Genomic DNA, 13,278 nt, shown 5'->3' with positions numbered 1-13,278 from the left:
ACATTAATGTAAAAGTATGACATGACATAAATGTAAAAGCATGATATGGCATTAATGTAAAAGCATGACATGCCATTAATGTAAAAGCATGACATGCCATTAAAGCTGCAGTTGGCAAGATTTTTTTGATCATATTCCCTGAAACCGACACTATGCTCCGACAGAACAACATAAATCAGCCCGTTTTAGAAAAAAAACCCGCACTTCTACCTCCACCTAGAGCCTGTTATTTGTTTTGTAAAAATCCACAGCTCCCGGTTCTTCTGGTCCAATCAAAGCAGGGCTGTGTGAAATCTGACCGTCAATCACAGTCTGGTCCAATCTGGTGCGCACAGACGAGCACAAACTCGATGAGAGGGTGCTCAGTGGTAGTGAGGGAGGGGCATGAGAGTTGTAAACATTCAACATTTTGGCTAAGTCCCCTCAATCTGTCAGACTTGCCAACTGCAGCTTTAATGTACTGTAATACACTAAGCAATAACTGTAGAAACACAACCAGCAGGAGAGTAGAAGAATTTATCTGATTGATGGTTGCAAAACAAATCACAGATTACCTAAAAAGACAATAAACAATGGTGTTGAAAGTTCAGTTAATGATGGTACCATTGTTTGACTGATAAAAAAATAAACAGACTTGGCAGCCCTTAATATGGCTGAGGGTTCTGCGTTTGTAAAACCTATGGTTTGGGTGGGAAACTCCCAACTCCAAGACACTGCTCCAAAGGACCACAGTTTTGTCTTTTAGAATGATTTTCAGTCCACCGTCTCCTCTGTACACACTATATACTGAGATGTATTGTGGGAACTCCTCTCACAGTGGTCCATGAAGTTGTGAAGCACAGGTGAAGGATAATTCCGTAGGGAGTCGACCTCTACTCAGCCATCACTTTCAATCCAGCGTATACATGTATCCATATTCAGATTGCCTTATCACCCTGCTCTTAACACTCCAAAAGGATTACAGCAATCTCACAGATGAGCGAACCTCAGGACTTGTCATTTCCTTGCACTCATTGAGTTCTCACAGGTAGACGTTCACTTTGGCAGGCACCTGTTTGCAGCCTGTGCTGGAAAACCGGTGTTGTTCATTGGCTGTAGGACATATGGCTCTGCTCACTTCCTCAGCCACGTCCACGCGGTGGCATTCCCCTCGCTGACACAACTCTCGCTGGGCACAGCGCTTCACATGGTGCTGGCACAATGGCAGGAAGGGCACGTAACTGCTGATCAACTTCTGAGAAATTATCCTGGATTTGTAGAAACCAGCTGGGAGGGGAACACAATAATAATTTCAATCAATATTTATAAACTAATAAAAGGCTGGAGTGTCGCTAAAAAATGCAATATGCAGAGGAAATGCTATACCATTACATCACATATCACTGGCATTGTGATTGAGGCCATTTATAAGTATAATAAATTGACTCAACTACTACTACTTGACAGTTGGTTTGTGGTGCGCCTTGAGTAAATCTTAGATGCTGTTCTTATGGCCATATCACAATTTCTATCACATACTTGCACACAAGTCCTTTAAACATTTCCTGTTACGCTCAGTTGAGTTACAAGTATTCTCCCCTACGCACTCCGATCACACCCACACTATTTAACCTTAGAATTAAGGCAGCCTTATGGAGGTGTGACATGTTTAAAATAGAAGCAGACTGAGTCACAACCGCAGTCATTTTGGCAGTCGCAAAAAGGTGGAACATGGACTCACTCATTGAATAATTAAAATCCACATAAATTTGACTTTGATTTCATAAAAACTTGTTACCTACAAAAGCATAATTTTTACAATGGTAAAACATGCACAATATATGCAGCCCACAATCTGGAAAACCCCTAGACTGGAGCCTTGTCATGGTTCATGTTGTTCAAATTGTGAGTTTTGTTGCCCTTACTGTTGTTAGCGTTGAAGACTGCCTCAGCGAGGGGCTCCACCAGGTCTTGCAGTTGTATCTCCTCTCGGTCACGGCCCACCTTGCGCATCTCCATGGCCACACTGTTAATAACCTCCTGCCCTGTAGAGCTGCAGAAAGTAAACACAGCCAGTTAGCTGGCTAAAATGTGGAAGCCCCTGCCGGGCTGATTTTGCATGTGTCTGCCCAAAATTGAGGTACACTTGTACCATTAAAATACTGAGCTATTTCTATACCAAATGTGATTTAATACTTCAATGTACTTCATAAAAAGGACATATGACTGACCTGATAAAAACATAGATGGCTTTGCGATAATTGGTTTGGTAGACGACATGTGATGGGCCAAGATAAGGCTCAAGAACATCAATCAACCCAGAGGGCATCCTCTCCATCTCATCAAAAATAAAGATAGAGCGAGCGCAGGTAGTGAGGTTCCCCTCTATCCAGTGTTTTAGGTTTAACTGAGTATAAAGGGTAAACAACAATTGTAAAGATTAATTACAATATTCATTATGAAACGTTTATGCTCATTTGACCAGTAAGATTATGTGTATTGTAATAATATCATAATTGTCACAATTATGTGACTCACTGTACAGCATAAATTAAGCACTCTTTTCAACCGAGGAGGGAAAATCATTACCCTGTACTGATACAGCCTCTCAGGTAACGGGAAGTGGAGAGTTGGCACAAACTGGTGAATATAGGGGCTACCCATGGCTGTGCCATACAAATATCTAGCCAGCATTGAACTGACAAGGCTCTTGCCTGTTCCTGATGCACCATGGAAGGAGAGCACCAGAGGACGGTCAGGACTTTCCTTTGATAAAAAGTTTGATATTCCTTCTGAAACAATGTCCTGAGCCAGATGCTGTCCATACAAGTTCTTGTAGAGATCCCATTCTAGCCCTGGAAATACATAAACACAAATGTGTAGTTGTTACAGCAATGCATAATTTCACGACATAATACTACAAAATAAACTACAGTATGTGGTATTGACAATGCTGTTGACTGTTACGCTGTTGACACACTTTGCACGGTTGCAGTTGCTACACAAAAGCATCAGACATACACTTCACTGTACCAACCCTACACCCAGCTAACCTTCAACCTGTCTCCCCCTAGATGGCACATCCTGAATAATTATGCGGAATTTATTAATCAGAGTAGCATAGGTAGGAGAAATCTTTTAAAACTCAGCATAGTAGGTCCCTGACAATTTCTGTGAGATGCAGATAAGATTTAACAGGAAGTTGTCCGTTTCTCTGGTAGAACTGTGTAGTTGTGGTAGATTACATACGGAACCATTGAATGGTCACAAACTTTAGCACTTGATAAACCAAGAGACAACCACTCCCCATATCTGTTGTCAGTTGTATACTAGGATAACTTACCTTGTATATTTGGTTTGAAGTCACATTCGCAACTGTCTGAGATTTTGCAATAAATTGTTTTCATCTCAAAACCACAAACCAAGGCATTAATATTGCACCATAACACCAAGACTATAAAGTTAAGGACACTTGGTATCCTCTGGACTGCTACTTCCATGTTATGATTTTCGCTTGAAGTCCGAACAGCTTAACGTTAAGTTAACCTCAACGTTTTTGTATTTCTAAAATCTTGTATGGAATTACAAACAGTGGTATAACCAAAGTCCATATAGTCATTACAAAGTCTCTGGATTCATTATAAAGTCCGTGGCTTCGTCAAGGATCATGGACGTTAACGTCAGCACAATTATTTCCATGATATCCACTGAACAGTAACGTTATCTAGCTTCTACAACAAGAGAGAAGAAGAAGAAGAATGGACAGGGTCGGCATCATTGCAACGTTGCTTGCATGAAGACAAAGTCCTTTCCAATGTGCAATCTCTGATTTGATCTGAGCAATCCCTGATCTGATGTTCAGTCTCCAATGAAGAGCAATGTGGCAAAGTACATTTCTGACGGTAGCCAGCTAGCAATTAGCCGTCTTAACTTCCGGTCACATTTAGCCGAAAAGATATCAAAATAGAGGTCATCAGTTAGATTTAGGCCTAGTGTTTTAAAAAATAAATTAGACTTATGCCAAGGCTACTTAAAATACGTAGCCATGTTAAAAAACTACAGCCTAGTAATACAATATTATACAAAATAGCAACCCTGTTATATTAAAACATTACAGGTAAACATCGGGCATTAGGTAAAACCACTTTTTTACCATTACATTTTTAAATGTGCATGCTGGCACCTGCAGCTGTAACATCTTTGATTCATATTGTGTCCAAGTGACCACGAGAACTTGGGTTTAAGTCTCAAATTCCAACCTGGTCATTTCTTGATCCCATTCCCACCCCATAAAGAAGAAACGTAATGCTGATTCAGAGTTCAGAGAAATGTATTCACACATTATATCAGTATACCAAGCAGTGAAATGTAAGCCTGGTTAGCTTCATGACTACTTTAAAAAGTAGAATGAATCTAAGTAAAACAGATAAGATTAAAAGCAGTTAATAATAGTTAATTCAATAATTATAATACAGAATTCAATAAAATAATAAAGTGACATGAATAATAATAATAATAATAATAATAATAATAATAATACATCATGTTATTAAAATGGGATGGAGTATTCATTACAGTAGGCATGTCCATGTTGAGGAGTCTAATGAGAGAAATAGCTTTTTCTTAGTCTCTCAGTTTTGGCCATCAAACTGCAGAAGCGCTTGCCTGACTTCAACAAACTGAACAGACAGTTACTGGGATGGGTGGAGTACTTTATGATTTTAGTGGCTCTGTTCTTGCATCGGCTGATGTATATATCATGCAGGGAGGGGAGACAGATCCTACAGATGCGTTCAGCTGAGTGCACCACTCTCTGCAAGGCTTTGTGGTCTTTCTCAAAGCTGTTGGCATACCACACAGTGATACACTGGGTCAGTATACTCTCTATGACTCCAGTGTAAAACGTTTAAAGGGGGAACCTTAAATTTCCGGAGATGTCTTAGATAGTACATTGTTGTCTGGCCTTCTTAACCTGAGCTTGGATGTGAGTAGCCCAGGTCAGGTGCTCAGAGATGTGTACTCTCAGATATTTGATATAGATTTTGATGGTTAATTAGCTGTAGGCCTAGTAGTACTGTAACTCATTACCATTTAGTAACGTTAGTCTTCTTGTGTTCTTTAAGAAGATTTTTTAGGCCTATTGTCAGTGAGGGATGAATTAATGTTTTTTTTTTTTTTTTTTAACTCAAAGCCTGTGCTTGTGCTAAGTATAAGTATATATACTCTTTTGATCCCGTGAGGGAAATTTAGTCTCTGATTTTATCCCAATCCGTGAAACACACTCAGCACACAGTGAAGTGAAGCACACACTAATCCCGGCGCAGTGAGCTGCCTGCAACAACAGCAACGCTCAGGGAGCAGTGAGGGGTTAGGTGCCTTGCTCAAGGGCACTTCAGCCGTGCCTACTGGTCGGGGTTCGAACCGGCAACCCTCCAGTTACAAGTCTGAATCGCTAACCAGTAGGCCACGGCTGCCCCTAAGATGTCATCATTTTGACATTTTGACAAAGTACATGCTGGTATATTCAGTCATCCAGTTCTTGAAAATGCCAACCCAGTTTAGGGTTTAGGGATAGCCTTACAGATGGACAGTTCTTCCCCTCTGCATGTCATGAGTTCCTGCTGCTGCCTACTCACACAGCTATTGCCCATGAGACATGAATTCTTCCTTCATAATTTTTTTAATGAGCTATTTATTATTATTATTATTATTATTATTATTATTATTATTATACTGTTGTTGGGCTATTTCAGGCAGTTTCAATATGTGGTTTTATGCTGTTGACAGGCCTAGGCATATGCCATGTGGATCTTTGATAATTTCATCTTGAAAGTTTCTCAATAAAGTTTTAAGAAAGTTTCTTGTTATTCGACAAGTAGTTTCAGATAGCCTGATTTCAAATGAGCTTTCCTTTTTTCTTCTTTTCTTTCCCACGGCTACGTCATGACTTGTAACCCTTAGCAACGTTGTCATGTGTACTCAGCGAGAACTTCAGCGAGAAGTTGCTTGCTAGATCTAGATTCGTAGGATGGCTCCAAATAAGAAGAACGGCAAGAAGAACGGAGATAAACCAACAAAGAAAGAAACCATGGGATTGTTTGACAAGTCTTTGGATGAAGCTTCAACAGAAGGAGGCAGAGAGTTCTATCGCGCTCAAATTAGAGACCTAGAAGAACGACTTGAAAAGTATGCTGTGATTTTTTTTATATCTGTAGGCCTAAGTATTGTGACATGTAACGTTACAGTTAGGCCCTAGCACTACGTCTAAAAAATGGCGTGTGAAAATCGATAACGTTACTCAATTGCCTAATGTTCATGGGTTCAGCTGAAAAATCCAAGACATGTCATTCTATGCTACAGTTAACGTTAGCCTATTTCACTCAAACTTTCTTCACAAATTTGGTCAAATCCGCAGAAAGCACTAAACCATTTCCAGTTCACTTTTAACCATAAATTACTAGTGGCACCTGTTGGCATGCTGACTGCAGGAATGTCCACGAGCTGGACTGCGGTCAGCATGCCAACAGGTGCCACTAGTGCTCTTGTGAAACTGCTCTTCTGTCTGTGTTTTTTCTTTTCTTTTTCTGTCTGTGTTTGAAGAGTAGCCAAGTCCTCTGCTGACGTCATCGATTTATCTGCAGCCAATTTGATACTGTTAACTTATATTCTCCTTACACTATCTTAACTATAAAGGTATATCTGTTCAATATGCACTTGTTTATTAAGCGTTTCTTATGCGTTATGGTTTGTATATTATAGTTTTATTTATTTTCATTAGATTGATTGAATTGACATTGTTGTTTATTATTGCTATTTTCCTTAATGTAGTTGTTGTTATTTGTATGTCGCTTTGGACAAAAACATCTGACAAATCCCATAACCATAACCAGTGGCATCATTGAAGAATGAAGATTATTGCTGTTCTGATTGCACGTGATTAGCAGACATTTTTTTCTCCTATTCATACATCTTTGTTTATTTTCATTAGGCTATTGATCATTGATATTGCATTGACAATGTTTACTATTGCTATTTTCCTTAATGTAGTCTTACCAACATTTTAAAACTGTTCTGTTATTTTGTAACTATTGTATTATTGTATTGTCACTTTAGAAAAAAATGTCTGCTAAATCATATAACCATTAGTTATTTAGTTAATTAGTTGATGAAAAAGTATGAATTATACCATGGAACTTTAAAAAAAAAAAAAAAAAAACAATAATCACAGTTGTGAGATAAACATTCTGACCAGCCTACTTTATATTATATATTTCACTGGTTTCAAACACTACAACACATCCAACACATCTATTGACTATTGGTGATTGTGAGACTAATGTCTTCTTACCTGAGACTGACAGACACACACACACGCACGGACGCACGCACGCACGCACGCACGCACACACGCACACACACTTAAGCAATTATTCTACCCAAAAATATATGTTTTGTCAAGTCCTAGTTGTCTATTATGTTTTAGTGCAAAAAAGCCCTCTGGTGTACTAAGAGTTTGGTGTTCATACACAGTCCTGGCTCTGTAAATAGGAAACAAGCTGACTCAGACCAAGCCATAAATTGCCATTTTAGGAGCTGTGTAGGCTAATTTGATTGACATCTGCTCAGATATCAACAACCTTTCACCAGAAATGTGGATTACTATAGTAATCACATTAGATGTTACTGGTAGACAATATTCTGATTTAATTTTAACAGCTCTACATATTTTGTTTCTTTCCTTAGGTATCAGCATAAATGTGATGATTTGGAGGTTCGAGAGAAAGATTTCTCCTCAAAATATAGTCATGCAGAGAAAGAAAAGAGAGACATGGTCCTTTACTTGAAACGAGCTGTGGCACAGAAGGAGGATGAACTGTCTGATCTCTCTGAACGACTGATTTCCCTCAATCAAGCCAAGGATGCAGAGAAGGAGACCTTTGAGCTGCAACTGAGTCAACTTCGTCAAGAGTTCCAGGAGGTCAAAGATAAACTTACTTCAGAGAACATGGCCCTTGGTAAAGCTCTATCGATTCAGAGATGGTAGACTCTATTGTCTTTGCTGCCTCAGGATTGTTAGCTGACACTTGTATCCAAAGTAACTCAAAGTAACACAAATTAATATACAATATCATTAACAATATCAATGACAACAACACTAATAATTATAATAATGATATATATATTTTTGAATGGCCTTCTGTTCTGAGTTCTGAGTGCACGTATCGACTGATGTCAAAATGGTATTTATCGGCTGGCAGATTAATCTGTCAGACACAAGTTTCTAATGTTACAAGTGTAACATCTCACAGACTCCACACAGAGCATGCATTCAACCATGTTTCCATAATGTGTTATTTCTATCTTAGCTGGAAAGCTGGCAGCCCTGGAGGAGTTCCGGGCCCAGAAAGAAGACCTGATGGCACAGGTAACCTCCCTGGAGGAGCAGCTAGAAGGACAAAAACAGGAGCACCAGGCAATCATCTACAACTTGGAAAGAAAGGCTGTGCTGGACAATGACAGGTTGAGACTGCAGCTCATACTATTTTCGTCTTTATGGAAATGGCATTCAAAATATGCTCTTTCATGAGCAGTATATGATATGTTTGTTTTGAGTGTTTACCTTGAATTTTTATACCAGTGAATGTTCTTGTAATTCACATAAATGGAGCAGTTGAATGGATAAATAAAGTAATTGTAAAACTGAATGTGGTTTTAGGCTTAAGAAGGAGATGCAACAGCACGTAGCAGCCGTGGCAGCAGAGTTTAGACGTGTCTCCGACAGGAAGATGCCAGAGACCACTATGAGAGCCATTTATGAGAATGTGTCAGTGACAGCACAGATCAAGCAGCTCTCAGACAAGAGCAAGGACCTGTTGGACAAGAATGAGGCGCTAAGGGAAAAAGAGAAAACACTCCAACGGGAAGTGAAGGTGCTTGAGCCACTTCTTGAGGAGATGACAAGGAAGAGTCTGACCAACGCAAAGGTATGATATTCTTACCGAGGGAGCTGTTTAACGTCTTAGCTGCTAATTTAGTATATGGTAGTGAGAACAGCCTATAGTGCCCAGGTGAGTTGTGTTAGGTAAACTTGAGGAAAAGAGAATTCTGCTCTGGAGATTAAAAAAAATGGAGTATAGTACAAATATATATACTCTTTTGATCCCGTGAGGGAAATGGTCTCTGCATTTATCCCAATCCGTGAATTAGTGAAACACACTCAGCACACAGTGATCACACAGTGAGGTGAAGCACACATTAATCCCGGCGCAGTGAGCTGCCTGCAACAACAGCGGCACTCGGGGAGCAGTGAGGGGTTAGGTGCCTTGCTCAAGGGCACTTCCTACTGGTCGGGGTTCGAACCGGCAACCCTCTGGTTACAAGTCCGAAGTGCTAACCAGTAGGCCACGACTGCCCTGAGTGATGGTTTTATTATTTAACAGTTAGTGTTTCATATTGTCAGTTTAGTTAATGTCATTCTTTCTATAATGTGTATTACAATATCTTGGTGAAACCAAACAAAGCTGAAGCTTTCGCACATTGATTAATTAAATGGTAACCAATCTCAACCCACTTGGTGATATGGGTCATTTTCTCCATCTTTATTTGGCCCCAGAATATCATAAAGTTATTAGGTCACAATTATAAGGAACATAAATGCCTCATCTTTTATTCTGATAGACTACTGTACTATTTTTATTGTTATGAACAGTAAATGATTCCATTTAGTTTGTTTCAGAAAACATCTTCTTTGTTATTTTGACAATGCAAATTTCTGTGGTTATTTAGGTGGTCCATCAGCTCACAGAAAAGTGCAAACAGATGAATGCTGAGGTGGCAGCAGCTGAGAGAATCTGCCAGGGGTATCAACAGTTGCAAAATGATCATTCTACCTTACAAACTGAGATGAAACTCTTAAGGTATGATCTGAAGTCATATCCGTACATAACGTAGGGTCCTATTATTATTGGTTTTCCTGGCTGTTCCATAAGGGTGTGAGTCTTCACTGTTCTCTGGGTTTGATTTGAATAAGATTCAAAGGGTAATGATTAAATCATAGAAGAACATAGATTCTCGATTCATCACACAATTTTTCCTTCAGACTATTTATGAAACAGCTATTCTTAAAAATGAATTGCATAAAAGTTATCTCCTTTTTCAAATAATATTATAGTCTCCCCAATTGGCACTCCTGGTAGATGAGTAAGCAATTAAATATAAATATTCACTTTTTAGTGAATTAACTTTGTCTCACATTAAAGAAAAATGAACACATGCACACATCACTCATATCTACATTTTGGCCACTGTCAAGAGTTGCTGTTTTGTAATAATTGACGATATGATTTAAAACCCTGTTCTGTATTTGTGTGCATGCGTGTGTATGTGTAGACAGAATCTAATTACAGGACAGGAGACGTATAAGAAGTGCCAAGCTGAAGCAGACAAACTGTCTAAGGAGCTTGCACAGGAACGGACACTCAGGGAACAACTGGAGAATATTTTACAAGATGCTGCTACAGCATTGAAAGACATCTTGAAGGTATTACCAGACTTATTGTGCCTGTACATTTTGATGAAAAAGAAGCTGTGCCACCTAATATAAAGGATACCTATAATTTATAATATATACAGCTCTTTCCCCTAAGTGTATGTGAATAGTAATAATTTTACAGTAGAATGATTGACCAGAGCTCACAAACACACTACTTCCTCAGACTACCCATCATGAACGGATGAATGACCATAATCAGAGGATCAGAGAGCTATATGACTATAGCTTAATACATAGTTATTTATAAACATGTTTTATAAACGTTAACTTTATGGTTGAATTTGATTTAGAAACATGTAAACATATCTTCATACTGTGCTTCCCACGTCATCAAGTTAGTCATGAATACTTAAATGCAATTTTAAAAAAGACAATGCAACTTAATCAATGGTGCACTTTGTCATTACATCGCTGTTACCTCTAAAACCTGACAGCAAGTACCGCGGATGGATGACTCCGAGGTGAAGGCTCTGGCTCGCCGCAGTCAGATGCTGCAGAACCTACTGGCTGTGCTGGACAGTGCAGCAGTACTGGGGAAAGGCCCTGCCCTCTCAGAATTTCTTAGAGACGGAAAAGATATCCATCAGCTTGAGCCAGGCATTGCAAGGTACAGTCTGGCCATCTATTAATTAAGCAATATAGCACGAGTGTAAGTAGCGTTGGTAACAGATATTACCATGGCTGTGATTCAGCTGTAGGCACGAGGCCGGAGGCCGAGTTGTATAACAATGAATGATTAAGATGAATTAATCAATGATTACCCAGATAAACCACAACATCAAAGAGCCAGGTTCATCAGTATGGCAGGTAGAGAGCGCATACTCTACTAATTTTACTGTTCAGACATGTGCCTCTGAGAGGGGCTTAGTGCAGTCCTTTGGCAGGGGGACCATGGACAACTTCAGCTCATGCACAGGGTTCTGCCCAGGGGACTGTTATCACTCTATGAGGGAAAATAAATGCCTGGCCATTAAATGGGTGTGAGCTGATTTAAATATAATTTGGTGGGGCTTAAATGTGTTAAGAGACTGGCCACAGGGCGTTGCCTTGGCTGGAGTGGATGAACTTATATGGAATTACCCTGTATTAAACTGCAACTCTGTGCCAGTGATTAATAGGACCACTGCATATCATCCATCGTAAAAAACCTTAGCATACTTTGATACACGGCCTTATCAAAGGTCAGATTGCATGATGATTACCCACATTTACTCTGCTCTGTGATGTCTGCAGGCAGGGCTTATTCTCTCCTCAGTTAAAGGCTACTCCTTGTATCTCCCACTTCAAGACTGGTGACCTTGGTATTGTTCCAGCACTCAAAAGTAATAACTGCGCCTCAAAAAAGATGGCTTCTCTCTCCAAGACCGTGCCCTCGTCCCTGCCCAAGTGAGTTGTGTGAATATAAGAAATATGTCCAAAACTAAACTGCATTTGCATGAGAAAATGTGCTGAGCAGTTAGTAGAGGGTCATCGACAGTAACTGGATCAGACATGGGAATAAAAAACATTGCACTAAGTAATGTTTAAAGGGACACCAGGCAACGTTTTCGTGTTAAATTACTCATCTTCGTAAGTCGGTATATGGTTAAATGACTCATTACAGGGCGAATTAAGACTCTCTCGTCCGCCCCTACTGCCTGTAGGAAGAATATCCCGCTTGCAAGTTCAGTGTATCGTACCCGCTGACCGAAGCAGGATCTGTTTACATCCTGCATCCACAGCACAGAGGCAGGCTAACGAAACGCTAGCGATTGTTGCAAACGTGTGTATAATGGCAGAGCCGGCGAAGAAGCAGCGAAAACCCTTGACGGAAGATGCAAAGAAAAGGAAAATGGGAATAAAAAACATTTCACTAAGTAATGTTTAAGTTAGACATGGGAAAAAAACACATTGCACTAAGTAATGTTTAAAGGAGCTATGTGGCTGGTTTGCATTCTACCGTCAGTGGATATCTGGACAACACAGAGCATAGGCATGACATTACATAAAAACAGTTGTTTCTCCAAAAATCACTCCACATACAGTAGCACCTTTAACAAAGTATGGCTGATTTTTTTTTCCCAAGCCTACCCACACCTAAGATGTACTGTATTTGCCAGGGGTCAGGCCCTGATAATTAATTGACCTTCATATATTGTCTACATGTGAACTTTGACTTGCATGCCAGCATGTGGCTCCTCCATCTGCTGTAGGTCCCAAAGAGGAAAAATAGCCCCAGATCTTCACACTGAAATTGAAATGCTATTTCTGTTAATTGTACAGTTTTATCTATAGGATTCACAAAGGATCAGTTGGCACTGTATGGCTATAGCTGCAATAGCTGATATTATAACCCCCCCACAAAAAAAAAAAAAAAAAAAAAAACAGGAGGTATCAGTTGGCTTGATTCTGTCTGAGTTGTGTAATATCACTTTGTATCTCAGGAAAAACCAGGAGTGTAAGAAAAAGGGACTTCCAGAACAGCTGTGCAAAGGCTCCTCTAAAGTCTAACTTTAGAGGGGTTTCCCAGGCACCACAAAGCACTACTGGTAACAAGATCTTCGTCAGGTCCAGCACAGTGATGCTTTTCAGAGGACCTCCAATGTCCTCTGGTACAAATCTCCACACACATGAAACCAACACACTGAAATACAATATTTTTAACAGCATGTTACTTGTTTATTGTCTTGTTTAACGCTTTATTGGTAACAGCCTGAATTCATGAATAAATTATACAGTAAGACCTACTTTTTTCTTTCCTTTGTCCA

At 39.6% G+C, this 13,278-nt stretch overlaps 2 protein-coding genes across 2 annotated transcripts; one reads left to right on the top strand and one right to left on the bottom strand.

The window, feature by feature from the left end:
• Window positions 1-497: 497 nt before the first annotated feature.
• tor2a (torsin family 2, member A) lies at window positions 498-3,881 on the bottom strand. The gene is made up of 5 exons (XM_076288971.1): window positions 3,323-3,881; window positions 2,569-2,834; window positions 2,211-2,386; window positions 1,905-2,032; window positions 498-1,266 (listed from the first exon to the last, which is right to left on the bottom strand). Exons 1-5 carry the CDS (start codon window positions 3,477-3,479, stop codon window positions 1,022-1,024), a joined length of 972 nt encoding a protein of 323 aa, XP_076145086.1. The 5' UTR covers window positions 3,480-3,881; the 3' UTR covers window positions 498-1,021.
• A 2,126-nt stretch (window positions 3,882-6,007) lies between these two features.
• On the top strand, window positions 6,008-13,021 carry cfap157 (cilia and flagella associated protein 157). Its single transcript, XM_076288361.1, has 9 exons — window positions 6,008-6,165; window positions 7,723-7,994; window positions 8,346-8,499; window positions 8,696-8,963; window positions 9,766-9,896; window positions 10,369-10,519; window positions 10,966-11,087; window positions 11,744-11,917; window positions 12,955-13,021. Exons 1-9 carry the CDS (start codon window positions 6,008-6,010, stop codon window positions 13,019-13,021), a joined length of 1,497 nt encoding a protein of 498 aa, XP_076144476.1.
• Window positions 13,022-13,278: the final 257 nt, after the last annotated feature.

Source organism: Alosa pseudoharengus, unplaced genomic scaffold, assembly GCF_046254945.1.
Source record: "Alosa pseudoharengus isolate Yale_2024_CS ecotype anadromous, Long Island Sound unplaced genomic scaffold, YU_APseudo_1.1 YU_APseudo_1.1_scf_17, whole genome shotgun sequence".
NCBI lineage: Eukaryota > Metazoa > Chordata > Actinopteri > Clupeiformes > Clupeidae > Alosa > Alosa pseudoharengus.
Note: the sequence above shows the minus strand (reverse complement) of the source record. Positions and strands in the feature narration are given on the sequence as shown.